This window comes from Octopus bimaculoides, chromosome 7 (genome assembly GCF_001194135.2).
Source record: "Octopus bimaculoides isolate UCB-OBI-ISO-001 chromosome 7, ASM119413v2, whole genome shotgun sequence".
Classification (NCBI taxonomy): Eukaryota; Metazoa; Mollusca; class Cephalopoda; order Octopoda; family Octopodidae; genus Octopus; species Octopus bimaculoides.
The window spans coordinates 15,703,688-15,731,187 of NC_068987.1; the positions used below are offsets into that span (position 1 = coordinate 15,703,688).

At 35.0% G+C, this 27,500-nt stretch overlaps 1 protein-coding gene across 7 annotated transcripts in view; it reads left to right on the forward strand.

Annotated features, from left to right (window-relative positions):
• Positions 1-27,500, forward strand: part of LOC106873376 (probable phosphorylase b kinase regulatory subunit alpha) — a 106,059-nt gene that overhangs the window by 74,923 nt on the left and 3,636 nt on the right. For 4 of the 7 annotated variants that reach the window (XM_014920707.2, XM_014920709.2, XM_014920711.2 and 1 more), the window contains 5 exons: positions 1,140-1,157; positions 12,175-12,278; positions 23,838-24,008; positions 25,643-25,696; positions 26,268-26,477. In XM_014920707.2, the coding sequence (XP_014776193.1) occupies positions 1,140-1,157; positions 12,175-12,278; positions 23,838-24,008; positions 25,643-25,696; positions 26,268-26,477 (557 nt within the window). Of the gene's footprint in view, positions 1-1,139; positions 1,158-12,174; positions 12,279-17,074; positions 17,149-23,837; positions 24,009-25,642; positions 25,697-26,267; positions 26,478-27,500 lie in introns of all 7 variants that reach the window. The other 3 variants (XM_052969281.1, XM_052969282.1, XM_014920710.2) reach the window with 3 other exon arrangements.

Genomic DNA, 27,500 nt, shown 5'->3' on the forward strand with positions numbered 1-27,500 from the left:
ACTTGTTTCAGTCATTTGACTGCGGCCATGCTGGAGCACCGCCTTTAGTCGAGCAAATCGACCCCAGGACTTATTCTTTGTAAGCCTAGTACTTATTCTATCGGTCTCTTATGCCGAACTGCTAAGTTACGGGGACGTAAACACACCAGCATCGGTTGTCAAGTGATGTTGGGGGGACAAACACAGACACACACACATATATATATATATATATATATATATATATACATATATACGATGGGCTTCTTTCAGTTTCCGTCTACCAAATCCACTCACAAGGCTTTGGTCGGCCCGAGGCTATAGTAGAAGACACTTGCCCAAGGTGCTACGCAGTGAGACTGAACTCGGAACCATGTGGTTAGTAAGCAAGCTACTTACCACACAGCCACTCCTGCACCTAGGGAACAATCTTTGGACATGATCAGATCCTCATGAATAATTCTGTGTACAGTTGACACACCAACTCCAAACTGTATGTTTATTATCTTTATAGACACACGACAGTCTTCATCCAGAAAATTGCCAATTTTCTCAACCAATTCTAATGCTCTGATGTCCCTCTTACTCCCACACTTTTCATTGTCTCTCACCTCCTCTACAATCCACAAACCTCTTGTGTCAACAAAAAACAGATGCTCAGCTCATACAAGTTAATCAATAAGCATTCTGGAGTATTTCATAATTTTCTGTAGCATTTTTGCCCAGTTTAACAAAACTTTATTGCATTATGAGCTTTGAAATTCTTTTCATATCTTGTCTGCATTCTGCAAACTAGTCAGCTGTTACAATCAGTGTTTATTAGGGTATGTTCAAAGTGCTGTTACAGCTGTCTCCTTCAATATAGAACAAAAAGTTAGCAGCTCAGCTTATAAGATGTGTCATAAAGATATAGTAAAAGTACAGTAATCTAGGACAGTTATAACTTCCTCTCCTAAAATAAACTCAAAACTTCTCACTAGACTCACTCAATTCCTACCATCATCAAAAAATGAATGCTAAAAGGGACAATGATATATTTGTGTATTTGCATGTGTGTGTTTGTATGTGCATCTGTTTTGTCTGTATCTGTGTATATGTGCACACATATGTATGTGTGTGGGCATAAGTTGATTAATTGCTTATATATTTTCTGCTCCCAGGAAAAAAAGACAAAAAGGGTAAGCAGACACTAAACTCCATATGCATTTATATATTTATGTATATGTTTATATAACTTCTATACTCAATTGTTTTTCTCTCCCTTTGTATATGTAACACTGTTTTAATATTGATAAATATTTTAATCGATTTTTTTCCCCAGTCTTACGTCTTTTCTTAATATATTGTTGTTATTTATTTTGTCACCATACATACATACGTACATGCATACATACATATATACATATATATATGTGTATATATATATATATATATGCATATGTATATATATATGCACATGTATGTATATGTATGTATATGTATGTATATATATATGTATATGTGTATATATATATATATATATATATATATATATACGCTGACACTCGTTGATGCTGCATCGAAGGGGCCAGGGAATAGAAGAAAGAAGACATGCACCCAACACCAGAGCTGAAGACACCTCCGAAAGGAGGGGCCCCGCCACGTCAAAACGGTAGAGGAGTAGGGGCCGAAACCGGATGTGGTTCCTCCTGATGATGTCTTCAGCTAACTGGATCCTATAAAGGAGCTGTTGTGGTAGCAGACCACGAAACATGGTTGAAATTCCTTCCTATATATGTATATATATATATATATGTATATATATATATGTATGTATATATATATATATATGTGTGTGTATATAATCTTTTCAGTGTATATCATATTTCTTCTGTCCTTACCACACCACACCATTCTTTTTATCACTTTTATCATAGGGTATCACATTAACACACATTCTTTCTCTATTTTCAACTATCATTTATTTTCGTCCCTCTCTTCTAACATTTAAAACTCTGTTCTCATTCCTTGCCAATTGTTCTGATGCACTTGACATTTTCTGTCATGAAATGCTTCTTTGTCATCAGAAAAATCCATCAGCTATTTTAATAGTGAAATGTGTGTAATAATCTTCTTGGCACCGTTGATCATGTGTTCAAAATTATCTCATCGGTGCCAAGGACTTTATGTTTCACTATGTTATTGATGCCATGGCTGTGCATTTGCAGATTATGAATGTAAAACCAGTTTTATATGGTGGGTTACTATACACTTGGGTTTGTACCAGTGAATAACTCGTAATTCTGCTGATGTTTGACATATTTATGTCAGTTGGACATGAGGACATGAAGCAATTGTAGAAGTAAAATTTACACTACTGATTAATAATAATAATAATAATAATAATGATAATAATAATGATAATGATAATGAGAAGCTGAATCACTAAATGCAACTGCTCAGGAAGAAGCCATTATAATGAATTTAATAAAGAAAAATGTTAATGAAACTCATTCAGACAACAAATGCAGAAGGTGTTGAAAAAGGGAAGAAATTATGAATGATCTTTTAAGAGAATGCAGTAAACTTAGCACAAAAAGAGTATACAAGTAAACATGGTATTATGTAATAATAATAATGAAATTATTGTGTATAGTGCTCAGGTGCACTACAACAGTGTCAGTAAAAGAGTGAATTTGGATGTCAGTTAAGTCTCTGGAATTGAAGTGATGGAAAATTGATATAAACACGAGTCAAAAGACTGGGATGGTGAATGACCATTGCAGGATTTTATAGGATTTCTTCATGGAGACTGACCATATTATTGAAACAAGGGGATGAGATATGATCTTGATGGACACAAAGACAAATTGTATAAGATGATTGTGTTTGCAATCAAATATGAAAGCAGAGTGGCTTTCGTGAAAACTGAGGTAGTTGAGAAATATCAGAACATAGCCAGAAAGCTAAAGAGCTTTTGAACATACAAATGACAATTGCATCCAGCAACTTTCTTCTGATCCATGCCTTGCAAAACAGTCTTTCTATAGAATCAGGAAATTCATCTCAATATCCAACACCTTCAATCAACCATTTAAACTTCTTGTAACTGATCCTAAAGCTTCTCTTATAATTGGCAACTTTATTACAATTCCAGATTTTCTGCTCTTCATATTTTAGGTTCTAGTATTTTCCTATTTACTCTCATTCCTTGCCTATTAATCTTGTATCAAAGTGACGAACAACATTGATTAAGCAACACTCTTTTACTCTATACTGAGCATGATGCTATCTGGGTGTGATTATTCCTTCTGCTTATCCATTTGAATTTTTGTATCCCTTAAATACCTTTACATGATCATTTCAAGGATGTGTTGTCTTATGGTCATTCCATCTTTCCACATCATCAAAGCTAAATTTTTTACAGATTCATCAATGCACAATTGTATCGACTTTGTCTTGTATCCAGTTCTTCTAAACTCTCTGAAAAAGTATTCCATCTTCAGAAGAAACTGCATGTGCAACTATCTCTTCTCTTTCACCACACACTCTACATGCATCCAAGATGTCTTCCATATGTATATTGTTATTCATGTATGTTGTTCTGATTGCTTCACCCTGTGCAACTATGACCAAACCCTCTCTCTCTTTCTTCAAAATCCCCACCTTATCCATTGAAATGGCTTCTGATCTTGGTTTTGAAGGTCAGTGATTGAGATTATGAATATGATTATTATTATTATTATTATTATTATTATTAAATTCTACCTAAATTTGTAGTCACCTGCTTATGTAAAACGTTGATTTATAAATCTTTGTTGTTACTACAATTAATAGAGCAGTATATTATCATTATTATTAATAAATACCATTATTATTATTATTAATAATCATTAATTTTAATATGAATCCTCATTAATATTATTCTTAATGTAAATCATTAACAAGACTGTATAAATCCTTATTATTATTGAAATTATTATTATTATTAAAATATAACAATTATAATTAATACTATATATCATAAATATTAATTATATAAATCATCATTTGTATTATTTAATATAAATTACAATAAAAATATTTCGTTCGCCAATTTATATCTATGCCCGGAACTATTATTATAACAATTATTATTGTCAATGTTGTTATTGTTATTATTATTATTTTTATGGCAGTAAGCTGGCAGAATCGTTAGCCCATTGGACAAAATACTCTGCAGCATTTCACCTATCTTTTATGCTCTGAGTTCAAATTCCACCGAGGTCAACATTGCCGTTCGTCTTTTTGCAGTCAATGAAATAAGTACCAGCTTTGGACTGGGGTCAATGTAATCGACTATACTCCTGTCCCCAAATTTCAGGCCTTGTGTCTATAGTAAAAAGGATTATTATTATTATTATTACTAACACGGTAAGCAGGCAGAAACATTAGTACGCCAGACAAAATGCTTTGCGGCATTTCTTTCGTCGTTACATTCTGAGTTCAAATTATGCTGAGATTGACTTTACCTTTCATCCTTTCAGGATTGATAAATTAAGGACCAGTTGAGCATTGTGATCGATGTAATCAACTAACCCCCACCCCTAAATTTCAGGCCTTGTGCTTATTGTATAAAAGGATTATTATTATTATTATTATTATTATAATGTTCAAATTCCTCTTAGGTCGACTTGGCCTTTCATCAATTGGAGTCGATAAATTAAGTACCAGTGAAACACGGGTCGATGTAATCGACTAATCCCCTCCCCCAAAATTTCAGGCCTTGTGCCTTTAGTAGAAAGTATTATTATTATTAATTATTAGGGTGGTAAGCTGGCAGAATTGTTAGCATGCCAGGCAAAATGCTTAGCAAACATTTCATTTATCTTTATATTCTGAGTTCAAATTCCGCTGAGGTCGACTTTGCCTTTCATCCTTTTGGGGTCGATAAAATAAGTACAAGTTGAACACTGGGGTTGATTTAATCAACTTAGCCCCCCACCCACCCAACCTGCTGGCCATATGCCAAAATTTAAGCCATTATTGTCGTTATTATGATTATTGTGTTTGTTGTTGATATTCTTACCAGTATTATTATTATTACCAATATTATCATTATTATTTTTGCTATTATTATTATTACTGGTATTATTATTATAATTATTGTTGTTGTTATTCTTAACATTATTATTGTTGTTGTTGTGTTGTTATTGTTGTTGTTAGGGAAGCAGGGTTGTACAAACAGTACAATACTGGAGTAAATTTCTTCAGAAATAAACAACATTTAGCAAAATATAGCAGAGCAGCTTAAGCTTCTGTATTAATAAACACGAAATTCTGTCTGTCAGCCTGTTTGTCCAGGATCCCTGTCTACATTTGCTCTATATAGACATATACCTTTTTGGAATCAGGATGATCTCAGGATAGAAAACCTACCTTTTATTTGGTTCTTGAACATCCAGCATTGGGATCTGAATTAAAAGCATTTGGGTTGCTATTTCTAGCAGGTTGATTCACACCATCTTGTTTGGCGTTTGTCAGATGATGTCAGAGATCAAGACAGAGATAAATGACATTCACTTCATTAATTTTATGTTGAGATAAGAATGATGATGATGACGGTGATAAGAACTTTGGGACAAATTAGCCAACAGTTGAATGATTGCATTGCAGAATTAATTCTCATCTGTCCTTAACCTCTGACCAAGCACCACCTGGACATATAGTCATTATAGACATATTGTAGTCATGCTCTTTAGTTTTGGGTTGCAGGCCCAATTAGCCCTTCACAGGAGCTAGCTTAAAAGTTTGCATGGAGTGCAGCTTTTTAGCTAGTCATATATAAAAATCATATTATATCATTTGGACTGGTGCCTAGTATAGCAACATGCTTCACCTTGATTCAATATTCATAGCAAGGAATAACTTTGTGAAGCAATGGCATGGCTGTGTGGTTAAGAAGCTAATTTCCTAACTTCATGGTTTCGGGTTCAATCCCATTGTACATCACCTTGGGCAAGTGTCTTCTACTCCAGCACCAAGCTGATCACAACCTTGTGAGTGAACTAGGTTGACAGAAATTGAAAGGAGCCCCTTATAAATTTGTATATATTTATATATATTTATTTACTTATGTGGTGAGTGAGAGGGGAAGAGAAAGAGCGAAAGGACTAGAGTAAGGAAAGACTAAAGAAACTTCTGAAAATATTTTAAAGCATGCACAATGTGTAGTCGTTTTTTTTTTTTAAATGAACCTTTGAAGCTGTATTGTGTCCTTCGTCACATGACTGTGATATTGTATTCTCATTTATTTCTGTAATACCCCAATAATGATTTTTTTGCTTTTCAGTAAACATATGATATAAATATGATCTTATATTATCTATGACAGAAACCTGATATTGTTGTTATATCGTTTATCAAATTGGTTTGTTTTATATTGTTTGTGTTGTTCTGTTCATAATATGTATATTATATCTTTCATCCTATAATCACAAGTATTGCAACAATATTGCAGTCTAAACAATGACTCTTTATCGATCTTGTAAATTGTATTATATTTCTTATAATCACTGGATATTTTTGGTTTTGCTTTTTGAGTGGGGGTTTTTTTTTTGATAATTTGTTTTATTTTATTGAGTGTTGAAATAGCTTTGGATGTGAACAAATATTTTTGAATGAATGTTATATTTATGTAGTTTGAACACTTAATTAGGTTATAATCATTATTATATTATTACATTGGTTGGAAAGGCGATGAGCTGGCAGAATCATTAGCACGCCAGGTAAATTGCTTAAAAACATTTCATCCCTTTTTATGTTCTGAGTTCAAATTCCGCCGAGGTCGACTTTGCCTTTCATCCTTTCAGAGTTGATTAAATAAGTACCAGTTACATACTGAGGTTGATGTAATTGACTCCCCTCTGCCAAACTCTAGGCCTGGTGCCTATAGTAGAAAGGATTATTATATTGGTTGGAGCTGCAGAACTGGCAAATGCCTCTTTATAGAGTTGTCCAATTTAGAATACTCATCTACACAGCTATTATATTTTAGATGCCAGCTAGTATCTTCATCAGCATGGCAAAAGTGTCTGCAGTGCTAACTGTAATTGCTTTAAGCTGAGAGATGAACCATTCAGAAAGAATCAGAACAAATGCTTGGAACTTTTTGAGGGGAGAAAATATGAAGTTGGGAAATTTTAAGTCTTTCTCAAATGTTGTGTGTTTATAAACAGTTACTACATAAGAAATGTGAGGTTTGTTTATGCTGTATATATAAGGCTGAATGTTTATACAGAAAAAATAAGAATTGGTTTTTAATTGTGGAACTCAAAGTAGATAAAGTTATAAATAATAATATATAGATATTGACAGTTCTATATTTAAGAGATGAGGAATTATGTACATTATTTACATTTGACGGCTATGCCCACGGGCATATGGTGTAGTGGTTAAGAGCTTGAGCTACTAACCTCAAGATTCTGAGTTCAATTCCAGGCAGTGACCTGAATAATGATAATAATAATAACATCGAAAAATACCCTAGGAATGAGAGACCAGGTCGGAAATTTCCCTCAAGACACCTGATGAAGGCTGAAGGGTATATCAACTGAAACGTTGTGTAACAACAAACAAGATGAGGACAAATATCCGTCAAATGTACATAATGTAAATAATGTATAGATATTGAGTTTAAAAAACCCATTTCATGAAGCAAAGTCAAAGGCTGACCATGGGACCCAAACCCACATCTTCCGTAAACACAAGGGTAACTTTTGACTTTTTCCATCCATGGCATTTTTTGACCCTTTAGTGAGGAATCGAACATGAATCCAGTTTTCTTGTTTGTGTTGTGTTAAGCTGCATGTACGTTGGTGTGACAAATAACATTCAGTCAAAGTTTAGATAACAAGTTTTTATATAACTGCTTTTACGAAAGGGGTATAGGAAAGTGGGTTATACATCTTTTAGATGTATACCTGACTTTCCTACATAAAATTAGAAATATAACGGAATGCTGAACTCCAGACTATCAACTTAAACAACATTTATTCAGGTGGTAAATATATAAATCTTTAGCTCTTGTTTGTTGTTACAGCTTCTGTGTGTGTGAGCTTGGTTGTTAGGACGTTGGTATGTAGATGTAAGCGAGCTGTCGAGCGTAAGTCTGAAAGATGGAGAGAGACAGCTAAACACGTCCATGCTCTATCGCTGGCCAGCAAGAAAGAGACAGAATGAAGCGGGAAAGCTTGCTTGTTGAATTCCACGCATGCGTGAGACTACGCATGCGCACGGCGTTACTACAGGTGCATGTGAAATAGTAAAAGATGTACAAACGTGGTTGTTTCATGGCTAGTGAAAATTAGTTGGTCAGTAGTTGGCTGGACGATAAACCAGTTGGCATTAATGGTTAAAAGTTCGTCTTATGTGATTTGTGGGTACTACTAAAGCAGCGCGGACCCGAACGCGCAGTCGCGCGTCCGCGCTAGCTAGACGTGAGTGGTCGATCCTAACCCTAACCCTATTCCTAACCCTAACCCTATTCCTAACCCTAACCCTAACCCTATTCCTAACCCTATTCCTAACCCTAACCCCAAACACGTATTCATTTGCACACGCGGGTTAGGGATAGGATCGACCACTCAAGACTAGCTAGTGCGGACGCGCGACTGCGCGTTCGGGTCCGCGCTGCTTTAGTAGTACCTGATTTGTGCTGGAACATAAGAGAATAAGGAATGTGCCAGCTACATAATGAGGTAGCTGTAATGGCTAAGAAAAAAACAAGCCAACCACTCCAAGAGCCAGGAGTCATGAGCTCAGTCCAATTGTGAATCGTGCCGAATAAGATAAAAGAGACGAAATGTCCATCTAGAGTTTATATACCTTTCCACCGGAAATGCTATGGCGCAAAGACTGCTGGGAGTACAGTACCCTCAAAGCGCCAACTTCCGACAACAGAGGAAGGGGATGTAACTCTGCTCTGTTCCTTTTATTATTATTTAGCCATGACAACGCTTGCCACAACCCCATATGCTATTTGTAGCCTTATCTACTTTGAGCCTCACTATTAAAAATGACTTATTTCATGTCTCTCAAAATTTCTAAATTGCAATGACATAAATGAGAATTTGTGCTTATACAGGGTATACATGAGGCTCAAGTAGAGGCGCAATGACCTCGCGGTCATAGGATCGCAGTTTCGATTCCCAGACCAGGCGTTGTGAGTGTTTATTGAGCGAAAACGCCTAAAGCTCCACGAGGCTCCGGCAGGGGATGGTGGCGAACCCTGCTGTACTCTTTCACCACAACTTTCTCTCACTCTTCCTTCCTGTTTCTGTTGTGCCTGTAATTCAAAGGGGCCAGCTTTGTCACACTGTGTCACGCTGAATATCCCCGAGAACTACGTTAAGGGTACACGTATCTGTGGAGTGCTCAGCCACTTGCACGTTAATTTCACAAGCAGGCTGTTCCGTTGATCGGATCAACTGGAACCCTCGACGTCGTAAGCGACGGAGTGCCAACAACATGAGGCTCAAAGTTTATACAGGAAATATAAGCAGTAATATTTATACAAAGACCATAGATCTTGGTGTTTATACAGGGAAATTGAGACTTAATGTTTATATAGGAAATATGATTGGTGTTTAGTGCTTAACAGGAAATATAAGGCTCATATGAGGGAACACGAGGCTAGATTCTCATATGGGAAATTTGAAGCCTGATGTTTATACAGGAAATATAAGGCTCAATGTTTATACAGGAAACTAAACTATTAAAAACTTGTATTTATTAGTATTTATTAACATTTTACTAATCTCTGAAATACTTAGTCTTTACTAATCTGATAAATACTCAATCCAGTCATTGATCTTTTCCTTTTCTCCTTTAATTTTCATTAACCTCCTTCATGACAGACATTTTGGTGATGTAATTTGCTATACAAGGGAGCTTCTATTTGATCATTCACCCATAAGCTTGGGGGGGGGGATGCAAGCACGACCCCCCAAGCTTATGGGTGAATGATCAAATAGAAGCTCCCTTGTATAGGTGAGGGGGCAATGAAAACAATTTCAACATCTTGGGTTGGACCTGTGTTTGCACCCACTAAGCAAATTTCATTCCCATACTGATGCCTTCACCTGCTGGAAAAAGCAGCCAAATTCCTCTCAACTTACACTCTACTGTCTTAATTGAAGAAAGAATGCATTAGCTAGATGGGATGGTCATAAATGGAATGCCCTTGATCTTAAGCCTGCTTGATCAAGGTTGATTTGGAGCAACAGCAACAATCACAGTAGCAACTCCAAACATATATGCTCATACACATACATACATCATAAACACACTTACACACATTGTAGATCATAAACATGCACACACGCACACACACAAATTATTTTTGAAATATCTTAAGCATTGCATCAATATTTAGACAAAACAATTCTGTCTGTAAAACACATCCGTCCAGCTCTTATGCAAAATGCTTCATGTGTGATATTTACCACAATCTGTCCTTAAAGAGCTGTCACTGTTATCTCCCTAATATTTTTTGCTTTCTTCATCACTTTATTTTGTAGTTGAAGTCTTTGAACATATTGTTTTGGCTTGTTCCTGCTAATTCTTAATTGATTACTAACCACTTGATATTAACAAAATCATATAATCATGTTGACAATACTATGTTGCAGTCCTGTGGGCTTACACTGCAATGTATTAATGCTAAACAGTGTTAAGCAGTGCTTCAGTGTGTAGTGCAGATAACAGGGATGCATTGCAGTGGAGGTGCATGGCTTGTTGGTTAGGGTGTTAGACTTATGATTCTAAGATTTTGGCTTCAGTTCCTGGACTGGGTGATGCATTGTGTTCTTGAACAAAAAACTTCCTTTCACATTGCTCCAGCCCACTCAGCTGGCAAAATAAGTAGTCCTGTCACAGTATAAGGCAAATGTTTTGTTAGTGCACAGTACAAACACTGCAAGGATACTCTCAAGGTTTCCTTAAATCCAGAATCATAGCACAGCATGACTGCTGAAAAATCTACCTGGCTCTGTCTTATAAGACATAGTGACATAGTCGTGGGAATAGACCAGGAACAGATGGGCTGAGTGAGTCCAGAGTTGCTAGTGCATTGACAAGGAAAGGGGATTGTTAGTCACTTCTGAATATATCATTGAGTGATATTTTGGTCATCATTCATGTAGATGAATGAATAAGGATGTGTATGTATGTAGAGGAATATTGAAAACTTTCTTTTATCATTTGTTATGCACAAGCCTTAAAAAGTGTTTATTATTATTATTCCTTTGTAACACAGTGTAGGTAAAAATGCACCGGAGTATTTAGTCATCTGTCAAGTCACAACAGGGACCTCAGACAGATAATACTTCCCTTAAGATGTGTGCTGTGCCCAATAAGGCTGCTTTTTGCAAGACATCAATCTTGCGTGGGATTTCCAGTTGCCTTAACAAGTCTTGAAGTTTCAATGGCATTGAGCCCAATACTCCGATCACCACTGGTGTCACTTTTACATTACCCTCTTGCATTCCATACAGTCTTGCCATTTCCACTTTCAATTCGGAGTACTTGGTGGTATTTTCAACCTCTTTACTCACAACATTCATATAATTTGGTATAGTTACATCAATGATCTGACAGTATTTGTCTCTCTTACTCAATATTATTATTATTATTATTATTATTATTATTATTATTATTATTATTATTACTACTAAGGCGGTGAGCTGGCAGAATCGTTAGCACGCTGGGCGAAATGCTTAGTGCTATTTCGTCTGTCGCTATGTTCTGAGTTCAAATTCCACTGAGGTCAACTTTGCCTTTCAGCCTTTCGGGGTCGATAATTTAAGTACCAGTGAAACACTGGGATCAATGTAATTGACTTGTCCCCTCCCCACAAATTTCAGGCCTTGTGCCTATAGTAGAAAGGGTTATTATCACATTACTATGACACTTCAGTGTTGTGCATGATACTAAAACTATGATGTATTTTGATGAATTTATTGATATGCCTTGCATTTTCAACCACTTCCATTTCACTTATTTATGTTTTTTTACATTTTTTCTTTGTTTCTTTCTTTTCTTTATCATCTTCCATCCTGCTTTGCTCCTGGGCATTACATTTATTCATCTGCCGATTCTTCCCCCAAATGACATGCTTGTGATTGCTGTCCTCATCAAATACAACTAAACAAACGTTTAACAAAAATTACAATGAAGAACGTACTGCCCCTGAAGACACTCATGACAGAATACGGCTTTCATTCACGGCCAAGGACAAACACGAAGAGAAAGTATTTGCACGACTCAGTCGCTCTTATAAGGTTACTACTTAATCTTAATCCTGTTGTATTTAAATCTTAACCTTTTTTATTACTATATCTCTGTTGAAATACAATGTCTTTGTTTCATTTAATTTGGTAATAATGAGGAATTCTGTAAATGATTTTGTCAGTATTAAACCAGTGTTTGGAACAAATTAATCTGAAATTTTGATGGAAGGTTTTAATTTAGATAATTTTTAAATGGGAAATTTGTATCATTGTCTCAGGCGGGTTGGTATCAAAAAGGTTAGTCTTTATTTTCAATCTCGTTTTTTTCACAAGCAATCAAAATCAGAAAATTAATTAGTTTACAGATTTGTATTAATTAATGTTTTCTAGTATAGTTTTGGTAAATTCTATGATTCTATGTTGTCAAACTTTTCACAGCTTGAAAGGCAAGATAGCAAGATTGCATGATAAGTTGTTTTTATATCAGCAATACAGAGGAAAATTCTAACAAATACCAAATGATGACTTTGTGTTGAATGCTTCCCTTGAAAATAATAATTTTAGCCCTTTAACTGCAAATTTAAAATTTATGGTTATTCCTGTAATGATGTTAAATATCTACCAAAAATTAGAATTGGTATTTCTTGCAAGTTACACTGCTTCAACAAACTTAATTTTGTGTCAACGAAAAATAATTTCAAACATGACATTCCTCGTCAAAAGATAGATTTGTATAAAAATTGCTTTCCACAGTTAAAGTTAACAAAATTTTGAGTGGATATCTCTGATTTCTGCAGTAAAAGAGTTAAAATAATTTTTAAAGAAAATATCTAAGTATTTTATTTTATTGTTCTATTCTGTCTCATTTGAATAACAAACAGTCTAACAGGCAGCCTTCCACAAAGTTTCTGTCCATAAAATTTCATTCACATGCCTTGGGTTGATCTGAAGTATTATTTGTCCAAGAGGCAGTGCAGCAGATTTGAACCTAAAACTTTGTGACTGAGAAGTGAACTTCTTAACCATTTGATCATGTTGTGCATTATTGCATATAAACACTAATAATGCTAAATTGCTAGCATTTTAGTTATATATGCATTATAATTATATTTATATTATTATTATTACCTATACAGAATTTTTTCCCTGCAGGCCACTTGATATGATCATTATTCTAAATAATGGTTTTATCCTTTATAAATATATATATATATATTAGATGAGGTGCCCCTGGGCAGAGCCAGTGGTTGGAACCAGTTACTCCTATCCATTCCCATCATGTGTTTGTAAACAAGTATGTATATATGATATAAGATATTTGTTTTTACATCAAACATCGTCCCTGCCCTTAAATCAGCTGAAAAAGACCAGTATTTATTTTCTCAAGCATATTGATGATTTAGGCATTTTAGGGTTAATTAATACTATTTGTTCCATGTCACACTTTTCATCATGTTAACCCTGTCTTGAATGACTTTATTCTTTAATGGTCAAGGACTAGTAAAACAATGATGTACAATATATCAGATAATCTTCTCTCTCCTCTCCCTTCTCCCTCCTATTGAAGTACCCATGACACCTATTTCTGTCCCTTTATCATACTCTAGCCTCTCATCATTTGGTACAAAGCCACCTCCCTCAATTCTACTCACCCCTCAGTTGAGTGGCCTTGTCTTGTTTTGTAAGTTATTTAGTGACCTCACTGCTGCAGGTGCCACATAAGAAAGCACTTAGTATATTCCTAAAGTGGTTGGCATTAAGAAGGACATCCAGCTGCAGAAACCATGCCAAAGCAAACAGCAGAGCTTCATGCATTCATGCAATCTTCCGACTTGCCAACTCCTTTCAAACCATTTGATGGTGCAGCTCTCAGGGTCATTGAGGCATACAAGCCGCCACACCACATCAAGAATTCGACCTTGTGTTAGAAGATGGTGTTTAGAACATAATTTAACATGGAATTTTGTTGCAAAGTTTTAAATCACTTTGAAATAGGAAGTTTGCATCATAGGACCAAAGCCAATCTTGGGTGGGTTACTATCAAAGGGTTTAAAAGATTATCAGACACAGTTGTTCTCTTTTGGTATTTTCTACCTCTCATAGGCCAGTAACATATTTAGTTCCAACTTCTATCTAGCCCAAGATAATTTATTGGAAGAGGTTACCAAATTAACATTTAATGTCACTTTATCACTGAAGACCAGATTAATTTTGTCGATGTTAAATCAGGAATAATTAAGAAATGATAATTAGGAAATTGTTGCATGAATATGAATTCAAGGTAAGGTTTATGAGTGTGAAGTTGTTCTTGATACTTATTTCTAATAAATTACCTCTTTTTTTTTTTTTCATTTCTAAGCATTTGTAATTTAGAGAAAATGAAAATATTTTCCTTATAACTTTGTAAATGCTGCAAATATTTTTTAAAATGTGTATATCATAATTCTATCTTCAATTTTCTTTACTCTCTAACTTCCATATTAACTATGTTACTGTTTGTTTCTTTATACTCTTTTACTGGTTCCACCCACTGGGTTCTGATCGTAGTGAGGCACCTCATCTAAATATTAAATGTATTGTTGACTTTTAGTTGCAGATTTATATTTATTATGTTTCTGTTGATATTGTTGTTCATTTGAATTTCAAATTTAATCCTTGAGAATCATCAGGTTGATTTGTCAACAGCTTACTATTTTTTTATGGCGAGAAAGATGAGCTGATTACTTCAAGAATATTTATGATCTTTCTATGTCTATTGAGGTTTGGGCATTTTATTTTACAGGATGTTAAATAATAATAGCCTTTTTATATTATTTTGCATATCATAAAAATTGTTTGTTTTCTTCAGTGTAGAAATGTCTCAGAGCTTTATTTCCAAAGAGCTAAAACCAACTGCAAACCAATTTCTAATGAAGTGAAAATTTATGGAGACTTAAAAAAATATTTGTTATGTGTATCAGAACCCAATATGTTTTCTAAGTTTAATCTCTCTCTCTGTCTCTCAAACAAATATATATACATTTGTTTTTGTGTGTTCCTTTAATATATCTCTTTTTGTATATTTTACTTATTTATTTGGTTTTTTTAATTTTTTTTATTTAGCTTATCTGTGGAGTCAACATTTTTGAAGTTCATTCTTCATCCTTTAGTCTATTTTCAAAGATAAATCCACTAATATAGTTTTGTAATTTTGAAGTCAATTCACTGAGATTAACTTTCTGTTAGGTTGAGCAGAGCCAATGGCCAGTCCAAAGTTTCAATTATTAATCTTATACAGAAACAATTTTATCTATCAAAACAGAAAGAGAAAAAATTTCTAATGAGAAACATTTTCTTTGACCAAAAATGAAAAGAAAAGGCTTTTTAGACTTAAAAGTTCTTGGACCCAGAAAGTCCTTGAGGATATTCTATGAATCTATCATGAGGTTTTTGAATCACTTACATTTTAAAAGGTTGTTTAAATGCTTAAAGAAAATGAAAGATGATAGGTAGTGAGTATGATAACTATATAACAAACAGATGCACAAGTCAAGGTTTCATGACTGTTATCTTGCAGCCCACTTAATACTTTCTTAAAATGGGTTTATTTAAACAAACATTTTAAAATTTTTATCAAGAATTAAAGATTGTAATGAAAAGTGAAAAAGAAAAGGAATTACTGTTTTTGCAATAATATTCCATATTGAATCAACAATCATTCATTCATTATTGTAATAATAGCATAAGAAAATAAAATGCTTTCAATTCTGTCAGTATACAAGTGGCCCTTAAAAAACTTTCTGTGATTAAAGTAGCCTGCAATGTAATTCAAGTTGGCCAGGCCTGTCCTAGACCATTCAATTGTGATAGCTTTATTTAGTGGAACTCTCTTAAACAAGCATAAATGACCTGCATTTTTGTTGATAACTCAGAACATGACCCAGCTTAATATACACTTATCTACTACAAACAGAACTGAACTAACTTTTATCTCAAATATAGAAAGCTAAATCAAAATAGTAATGGATACCATACGTTGCTTGTGTAAGCTAGACTTACACATTTAACTGGTTTGGTTTACTCAAGAAATTATAGTAATTTAACGCATACACAAGTAGTAAATGTAACTCTCTGCTGTTATTACAGTGTACTCTTGTATAAAGTGGTTGATGTAAGTTCTAAAATAAGCCTTTATTTCCGTCCGTCCTGAGAGGGTTGTGGGTAAGAAGTAGAGCCTTTGGTCACCACTTATATAAAGCCCTATCAGAAGCAACTGTCTGCACTCTCTGGATGGACTCTCAAGTGTGACCAACTGAGATTATGGATATTATCCAACCATCTTGTTTTCAGTCTACACCTAGGTTTCTTGTCTATTGGCTTGGTTTGAAGAATCCATCTTGTGATTCTTCACTATGACATTCTAATCATATGTCCATAATACAAGATTTATGACCTCCCAATGCAGAGAAATAGCAGACTGACATGGAGAGGCTCCATGATTTCCAAGCTATGTACCCTGTTGAATAACATTACTAATTTTCAAGTTATATTTTAATAGTACTTCAAATTTCAGGAAAATCTCTTCAAAATTTTATTACACCTTTAATGGTTTCAACTTCTGGTCTGTGGCCATGCTGGGGCATCATCATAAACGAAACAACTTTGGGTTTACTACTCTAAATTGACACCTTAGCTCTGACCACACTTCACCAGTAGTTACAGCACACTTTTTGAACTGTTTCTATCTTTAAAAGCACTCAATTTCTAAGCTTTTATTTTATTTACAGCTGGTCATGAAATATGACCCAATTTTACTTTTTTTTATTTTATATTTTCATTTCTTTGTTGTCTCTCCTTTTGCTATAAAGACAAACACAATGATGAAAGTATTGGGCGAGAAATTGTTCAGATTGGAAGGCGCCGTGAATCTGTATTTATTCAGGTATTTCTCTAGTTAATCAAAGCATTGTGTTCTGGTTTGAAGACGCTCTGTTCAAAGAATTTTACATACTGAGACTGTGGTCGAATGGAAGGAAAAAGATTTTGCCTTGTATTTATATTTAGAAGGAATCCTATTTTGAATATGTCTAAAAAAAAAGATACAATATTTCTAATAATTTATTTATAATCAGAAATAATTGCATGAAATTTTGGTTATCCTGACATAAAATTGAATTTTATTAGTTATAGAATAACTATAGTGTTATAGAATAAAATTAATGGAAATGAGCCAACAATGGAAATTTGAAATTCTTTGGGCATATCAAGAGTTATAGTTCCATTATTAGGCCTTAGTAGAAACAAAAATGGAGGAGGAGAAAACCAGAAAAACAGTATAGTATACAGTATTCTAGATCCTTTACAGTCAATCAGTTTTGCACTGGATATTAGGTAACTGGTCAGTTATGTATTAACTGTGTGCCCATCAGAGATGGCAGGTATGGAAAAAAAGAGTATATCTATATATAATAGTGCTATTTCATTTGACCCTTATAACAAGAGTATTCTATTAATATGGAGGTCATTCTATTAGCATAGATAGATTGAGCAACTGATATTAAAAAAAAGACCCATTAAAGGAACTGTGTTATGCCATGATATGGTTATCTTCATATTTCTTAGATGGGTTTTGTAAAATGTGAAGTAATGCTTTTTTTCAGAAAACTACTACATTCTCCAGCTTCTTCAGATCTTTAAACAGTTCATCCAGAAAGGAAAAAAAATACTTCTTTGTTGTTCAACAACTAAAAGCCAGATGTTATTTCCATTTATCTTAAAATTACTTAAGTTTTATTTTAAGCAAAAGAGAAAGAAAACGCAAGTTCAAATATTTGCTATCGCTTTGTTTTGTGTTATATATGGATAGATACATCACTACTTCACTTGTAAAACTGTCTGTAATAGAGGCTTCTCTCCAGTTTTCCAATTAATTAGTTAATGTTAAAAGCATGTGCCTTTTATAACAAGACTAAATTACAGGGTCAGTAGCTTTACTAAACGATTCATCTGTTGAAATTTGATAAAGATCTGCTGCTGTTGTGTGTTAGAGCTATTAACAATAGCTCTGATTCAGAACACATTTACAAACTCAAGTATTTTCAATACCTTGTCTATGATTAGACTGAAAACAATACTTAGACCAAGAATAAAAATCAGAGGTTGTGACTCATTCAGTCTAGGGGAGACATAAAACTCTACAAGGCAGTGTTAGACAAAGAACTGAGCTATAAATAAATAAAATAAGAGATTTAAAAGCTGGTAACTAGTGACAGCAATTCACGAATTATTACAACAGGGAACAGCAGATCAAGATATCAAGCTAGCTTTAGATTGGAGACTTGGTTTGGTCTAATTGTTCACAACAGAGTGAACTTTATTACAATGCACTCAAGAGTCAGGTGGTGTTATTAGATAATAACAAAATGAATATTGCCACTTTAAGGGAATCCCTCCTCTTCACTATTAGATTGGAGAGGAAAAGTAATTTTTGAGTAATAAAAAAAATCAAAAAGCCGACAAGTTTGATAAATTAAGACTTGCATACTGCTTCCTGCTTGCTGAGCTTGGTTCCTTCCCTTCACAGGCTGATAGTCCATCCCTCCCTTCACTATATCCACAGTTTTTCCTTATAAACCTGTCTACTGAATTAACACCACTATGCATTTATTTATGTATTTATTTGACTCATGTATGTGTGAATTTGGTTTCTGTTTGGGGTGGTCAAGGGGAGAGTTCTTTTTGTTTTTTTGTTATATTTTTCTCTATTAAATAATTCATTTGCATTTTATTTAAAGGTTTCTAACTGAGCCGTTTATTCTTTTGGTGGTTGCTGTTACTGTTGCTGTTGTTTTCCCCCCAATTATCGTTGTTCTTTTTCATGTTTATTTCTCAAGTTTATCTTTTTCAACTGCCATTTTGCAGGTTTCACTAATAGCCAACCACTCTTATAATATAAGGGGGGGTCTCTACCTGGTTGCTCACCCAATAAGAAATAGCAGCTAAATATCCACCATGTTGCACTTTAGTGTCTTAAAAACAAAGCAAGGTCATATTGTATAATGTAGGTGTCTAAATACATGACATCTGAACAAAAAAAAAAGATGGGATGCTCATGGCTGAAATACATTTGATTATAGTCCTGCTAGCTCAGGGTTGCCTGGGGCTAAACAAAAGCAAGTAATATTGCCAGGATTGAATGAATAAAACTAAATAAATAGGCCAGAGGAGAATTCAGTGACCTAATGAATGAAGTGTTGACTTCTTGATTAAATAGCTGAGATTTGGCTGTTATTTCTAGCAGATTGAGCAACCTGGTAGAAGTTTCCACATCCATATACTAAGTTAATCAATTATAATGCCACCCACCCCTCTTTTCTGGCCTTAGTTCCATAGAGAAGAAATAAGTTCTTGAATCAAAATTTGGCTGAGTAAGCTAAACGTTTACTCTAGAAAATCTAATGCTTAAGAATTCACATCATTTTGAATTAATTAAACCCTATGTCATAGTCTTGAGATTTTGCTGATGTGATTGTTTATTTTTAGAATGACATTGTAGGATAGGTGTGAGAGGCTGAATCTGACCAGTTTGAACATGAAACTGGTAGAATATTTGGGTTGGTGGATATGGTGAGTTTAAATTCTAAAAGGTTAAGAACCCATGTGAGCCATGTGATGGTGCTGACCTAGCTAACAGTTTAAGTTTACAAACTATTATAATTATTCAATTTCACTCCATGGAGCAGAAACATGGCCTCTCTTGAAGACTCTAACAAAGAGGATCAATGGCTTCGATAGCAGAGCCCTGGGAACCATCAAGAACATCAAAATGGTATCATCATCTTTCCAACGAAGAACTACATGTGTGCATGCATCAGCTCACAGCCTCCCGCCTCATAGCTATCCGTCACATGTGTTGGTACGAACATATCCTCTGTCTCCTGCTAGATCATCCTTCCAGGGCTTTACATTCAATCGATGCAGTAGCTGTAGGCTGGAAGAGGCCTTATAGCAGATCACACGCCAGATAGCTGGATGCGATTAAGGAAGATCTCCAGAGGCTCAATGCCATCTTGGAGGAAGCAGAGGGGCTGGCACAGATACAGAGCACTGTGATACAGAACACTGATAGACTTGGTCAGCTGTACACATGATGACATCTCCCATCAAGCAAGCAAGAAGCAGCTTCACTCTACATACATTATTTACTTAAGCACATTACTTCTTCCTATGACATATAGGCCATTGATGACTCCTTTTTCAGCTTTGCCAGTTGGCTCTGCAGATTCCTTTTGGAGTTTGCTTCACTGCATCATGTTTCCTTGGGAGAAGGCCTTCTTTCAGGTCTTGTCAGTTTTGAATTGTTATTAATGATTCTGTAACTTTGCGTTTTTCTAGGTAGGGGTATAGGTCCTACACATACCCATTTATACTTCTGGGAAGAGGTGGTCCATATTAGTCTGGCCTTTATCCTTTGACCTGTCCGGCATATGAGCTCCTACCAGGAACTTGAACTTCACTAGCCTATCTCTCAGGGTCACTGAGGCACATGAGTTACCACACTGCAACAAAGGTTGGACTTTTATGCATACAACTGTACATACAAAGTGTTGTGCAGTGGTATCAAACCTGGAACTTTGTGGTCATCAAATGAACTTCTTAATCACCTGCCCAGATCTGATCTCATTTGTGTATGTTAAATCTAAATATAGAGATAAATATTAAAAAAGATGGAAAGCTAGTCCTAGTTAGGATTCAAACCCCACACCTTCTGCTAATCACCCTCATGCTTTTCCCACTTAAACTTACAACTCATTGCTATTTTCCCTTCAAAATAATCACATAAATTAATGTTGCTTATGTGATTTTTTTTTTTTCAGCCAGGTACGATTTTTTTCCCCCTTTCTTATTTTAATTTTATTATAACTGTTGTTTGTATTATTCAAACAGAGTTTTATCAAGAAGCTATTTCCAAACTAAATTTTGTATTTGTTTCTTTATTAAAATGTTCATTTTATGTTATTTATATCTTTCAATTAACTGAGATAGCCTTAAGCATGTATAAGGATCAGAAACAACTTACCCACCCATCATTCCTGAGCTTCTGTCCCTAATTTCTCTTATATTTGCCTTCTTGTAGCTTATGGATACACCCTGGTACCTCATCACCATCATCTTTTCTATCATTCCAGCTGGGGTAGAAATGTATCTTCTCTACAGCAAGACACCTGTCCCTGCCTCTCTATCACAGTTAAACCACTCAACACCTGGCATAAAGCCACTTCCTTCAATATTACATTCTCCCTACACTCAATTGAAGGGCCTTGTCTTGCAAGTTATTTGATGGTTGATGGCTCTCTTCTTGAGCCAGTGCCATGAAAAAAGCCCCTGGTATACTCTGTAAAGTGGTTAGCATTATGAAGGCCATCCAGCCATTGAAACCATACCATACCAATGCAGACATTGGCGCTCGATGTTGTTCTCCAGTTTGTCAGATCCTGTTGAACCATTCAACCCATGCTAGCATGGAAAACAGATATTAAATAATGATGATGATGATGGTATATATGAGATTCTCTTGTACAAATCATTGTCATCTCCTTCATCATTTTACATTTTCTTTCTCTTCTATTATGAGTTGGATGGCTTGTCTCTATCTGAATCACATTTTATTGGGAGTTACTGTTATCTTAGGCATAGCCAGGGGTGTGACATCCGTGATACCCTTCTTATTACCAACCATTTTACAAGAGGTAACTGGATGCATTTCATCATGGCTCCAAGTTGTTGTGAGTTTGTCAAGTCCTCAAGTTCTACCTTTCTACTCAGGGTTCATAGTGACCTTACTAGTGCTGGTGGTACGTAAAAAGCATCCAGTACTCACTGTAAAGTGATTGGCATTAGGAAGGGCATCCAGCTGTAGAAACCATGCTAAAGCAGATAATGGAACACGATGCAATCCTTGAGCCCACTGGATCCTTCCTGTGCCAGCTTGGAACATGGACAATAAATAATGATGATGTTAAAGGCTAATTGAGATTTTCAGGAGTTTGCTCCCTTGTCCCTTCTGAGAATAAATTTTCAATAAAACTAGTTAATTTTTTTTACCTCATTAGAACTTTAATTTCAGTTATGTAAAAGATCTTTTTATCCCTCATCTCATACATGATACATGGTAGACTGCACATGCAAAAGGTAAAAGTTTCCAATGTTACAATTATCACCATTATTTTAGCATCCATTTCTCTATACTTGTATAGATTAGACAAGTCTTTTCCAGTACATCATCAGGAAAAGATTCATCTACTTGTTCTGGATCTTTATCATCTTTTCAGTGAGGTTTAACCTCTTATCATCCATCTTCATTGCTTCTTATGTCTTCCTCAGTTTTCCTCTTCTTCAGGTTTTTTCCACTTGGATCTCCTGACACTTCCGTAACCAAATGTCATCTCCACTTCCATACACATCATATGTCTGTCTCCTCTTTCACACACAACATCTGATTCCTCTAATACAGTTTTTCTCTCTCAGCTTTTGTTTCTTTTATAATTTTATTCTAACTAACAAAGAAATTATAACCAAATTTATGTTTTGATTCAATAACTTCCTGTATTTTGACTTATAAATACTTAGTTCACTTCTATAGGGGAGATATTGTATGAACATTAGGTTTTATCAAAATAACTTATGAAAGCTATATAATAACCATGTATTTATATATTGTTCAAAAATACTTAATATTTAAAAATGCTAAACAAATATTTCTCTTATTGTTATCATTGTCATTATTGTTGCTATTATTATTATTATTATTATTATTATTATTATTATTATTATGGCAGAAATCTTTATAGTTCTGGATAAAATACTTCGCAGACTGTAATTGTGTCCCTTAGGTTAACTTCACTTTTCATCCCTCTAGGATCACTAAAACAGTTACTAGTCAACTATGGGCTCAATATGATCAAATATACTTCCTCCCTAAAATAAATGGCCTTGTGCCTAACTCAGAAATCATTATCATTATTGAAAGCAGTGAGCTAGAAGAATCGTTAGCATGCTGAATGAAATGCATAGCAGTATGTCACCCGTTGCTATGTTCTGAGTTCAAATTCTGCCAAAGTTGACTTTACCTTTCATCCTTTCGGGTTTGATAAATTAAATACCAGTGAAACACCGGGGTTGATGTAATCATCTTGCCTCTTCTCCAAAAATTTCAGGCCTTGTGCCTATCATAGAAAGAATTATCATCATTATTCTTCTTCTTATTATTATTATTATTATTATTGTTATTATTATTATTGAACGCAGTGAACTGGCAGAATCATTAGTATGCTGGACAAAATGCTTAGCTGTATTTCAGCTATCGCTACGTTCTGTGTTCAAATTCCACCGAGGTCGATTTTGCCTTTCATCCTTTCAAGGTCAATAAATTAAGTACCAGTGAAACACTGGCGGTCGATATAATCAACTAGTCCCCTCCCTCCAAACTTCAGGCCTTGTGCCTTTAATAGAAAGGATTATTATTCACATTCTCAGATAAGTGAGGCAGAATTTACTGCCGAAATTTATCACAGATTTTGGAAACATCCGATACCATTTATTACTGATGTTTCCCTTTTGTTCTGTTCTTAGTCTGGACCGGCAATTGAGATAACTCAACCTGTGGATGACGGTAGTGAAGAACAAGGCGAAGAAGACGACGATGACCGCCAGGGCCAGTGGTTACGACGACGGAGGCTAGACGGGGCCCTTAACAGAGTACCTGTTGGATTCTATGAGAAACTTTGGAAAATCTTACAAAGAGTAAGTACAAAGTTCATTTTCTTTCTGTTTTATCTACGATAGTCTTCTGTAGTTCTTTTACTGTGTTCAGTAGTGATATCAATAGAAAAGGTTATAGTGAACTTCCCATGGGGAGTGGAAAATCCAATGTTTTGGACAGATATATACAATGAAACTATTGTAACCAATTTTTTTTCTTAGAGGATGTAAAACCCTGCTGCTAATCTTTAATTTCTCTCCTGTCAACTTTTCCCCGAAGAAGGACTGTCCAAAACATTGGATTTTCTACTCCGCATGATAAGTTCCCCATACTCTTTTTATCCATTTTACAAAATAATACAAGTCTTACTGACGCAGACCAACACGAACCTGTTTCTTTGGAGTCTGATTGATCGTGTGTGTGTGTCTGTGTGTACATGTACTCCCACACACACATTTATATGTATATATTTTTGTTTGTATGTATGTATACAGACCTTATTTTCTATATTGTAATATCAATTCCACATATAAGGCAACAACTTGGCAGAATCGTTAACAGGTGCAGGAGTGGCTGTGTGGTAAGTAGCTTGCTTACCAACCACATGGTTCCAAGTTCAGATCCACTTCATGGCACCTTGGGTGGTCTTCTACTATAGGCTTGGGCCAACTAAAGCCTTTTGAGTGGATTTGGTAGACGGAAACTGAAAGAAGCCCATCATATATGCATATATATATATATATTTAAGTAATAAGGGTGCAAAATTGAATATTAATTTGATTAATATCAATTTAAAACCAGTGGCCTAGCTTATTGAAAAATCTGAAGATTCAGAAAAATTATATTACATACATATAAGAGGGATGACTACTAAGAAAAGATTGTTCTCAGAACAATATAGTCAGACCATAGGTGGTCTTCTTCTAGCATAATGGATGTCCACTTAGTGGTCATCCCTCTTATATATATATATATATTATATATATATATATATATATATGTATATGTTTGTGTGTCTGTGTTTGTCCCCCCAGCATCGCTGGACAACCGATGCTGGTGTGTTTATGTCCCCGTAACTTAGTGGTTCAGCAAAAGAGACTGATAGAATAAGTACTAGACTTACAAAGAATAAGTCCTGGGGTCGATTTGCTCGACTAAAGGTGGTGCTCCAGCATAGCCACAGTGAAATGACTGAAACCAACAAAAGAACGAAAAAAAAAAGAATAAAAGAATGCCAGGCAAAATGCTTAGTGACATTTCATCCGTTCTGAGTTCAAATGCCACCAAGGTTCACTTTGCCTTTCATCCTTTCAAGGTCAATGAAATAAGTACCAGTTGAAAACTGGGGGTCAATGTAATCAACTTGTACTCCTTCCCCCAAACTTGCAGGCCTTGTACTAAAATTTGAAACCAAAATTAATTCCACTTATAAGATGGCAAGCTGGCTAAATCGTTAACACATCGGGCAAAATACTCTGCAGCATTTCATGTCTTTACAGTCTGAATTCAAATTCCACCAAGGTCGGCTTTGCTTTTCATTCTTTTGGGGTCAATAAAATAAGTACCAGTTGAGCACTGGGGTCAATGTAATCAACTTAACCACTTCCCTGAAATTGCTGGCCTTGGGCCAAAAATTGTAAATCAATATTAATTCCACATGTATCTGTCTCTGTAGGTTGAAACCCTGTCTATTGCCAACAACACTCTGGAGACAATTCTAACAAGAGAAGTAAGGATTTTTTTTTTCATTCTTTATTTGTAATCTGCATTTTTTTTTAAATATGTAATTACATTTTAATTGTAAAACATTGTCTGAATATAATAATTCAGTTTATAATTAATCACTTACGCTATTGTTTTAAGAATTATATTTATTAAAGGACTTCCATAAAATTTATTATTCTACATGAAATTAGTGTTCTGAATAATTCTGCTGTTTCTATGAGTGAACAGTAACAGTTAGAGTAGTAGACCTAGCACACCACTCTGTTTAACACCATTTGATCAAACCAATTAGAGAACTTCCTTTGTAAATGGTGACCAAATATTTCTTATATCAAATTCCACGCAATAAAATACACTAGATAATGGTAATCCAAGATGGTTATGGCTGGAAGGCTTATGTCTATCCATATCTTTTTTTATCTCTCTCTCTCTCTCTCTCTGCTTACCCCCTTTCTCCTCCTCCTCTCTTCCTACCTAATATATAACTTCTTGCAAATGTATCAGTCTGTCTAACTATGTAGTTAATTGCTTCTCTTTCTATTCACCTATTCATATTCATCTTTCTAACTACACAGATGACATCTGGAGAGTTCAAATTTGCCCTGCAAGTCGAGACAGTTCTAAACATGATTCCACAGCCAGAGTACCGACAACTGATGGTAGAAGGTATGATAGTTCTAACCACACTGCTTGATGTTGACCCCAACTGTCGGATCAAACTTCACCGTACTATCTATATTGACAAAATTGTACAAGAGGCCAACCAGATTTACCTAAAAGAACAGGTCAGTACTTTACTACCTTCTGGTTCTACGATACACAACATCTAATTTTAAAGTATATATATTTAAATCAAACAATTTCATTCAAATTTGAAAAAGAACCTTATGCTAAAGTTATGATACTAATATTGTTTCAAGCATCATTTTTCCATATATCTCTATGGGTTGGCTGGCAATGTTTCATGATGAGATGTCCTTCCATTTACCAACTCTTATCTGTTTTTTTAAATTCAGTATTTTTATTTTTCTGGTTCATCAACTTACATAAACTACCAGACTGGAGAGCAAATTGTTATGGTAAATATGAACAAAGTTGCTGAGTTGCCCGGACATTGTCAGTGTGAAAACATGCAGAAACAAACGCACTCAAAAATCACTTGCCCAAGATGCTCGCAGTGAGATGTAATCTAATAGCTTTTGATTAACAAAAGTAAACTACACAATCATGTAGAAATAAGCACACACACACGCACAAAAAGAAACACACATACTCTCTTTTACCTGTTTCAGTCATTTGACTGTGGCCATGCTGGAGCACCGCCTTTAGTCGAGCAAATCGACCCCAGGACTTATTCTTTGGATGCCTAGTACTTATTCTATCAGTCTCTTTTGCCGAACCGCTAAGTTACGGGGACCTAAACACACCACCATTGGTTGTCAAGCGATGTTGGGGGGACACAGACACACAAACATATATACACACATACATATATATATATATATATATATATATATATATATATACACACACGACGGGCTTCTTTCAGTTTCCGTCTACCAAATCCACTCACAAGGCTTTGGTCGGCCCGAGGCTATAGTAGAAAACACTTGCCCAAGGTGCCACACAGTGGGAATGAACCCGGAACCATGTGGTTGGTAAGCAAGCTACTTACCACACAGCCTTGGTGAACCTGAGACTATAATAGAAGGCACTCGACTAAGTTGCCCAGCATGAGATATAATCTAAAACCTTTTGATTAATAAAAGTAAACTTCATAACAACACAGCCATAACTGCACCTTACAA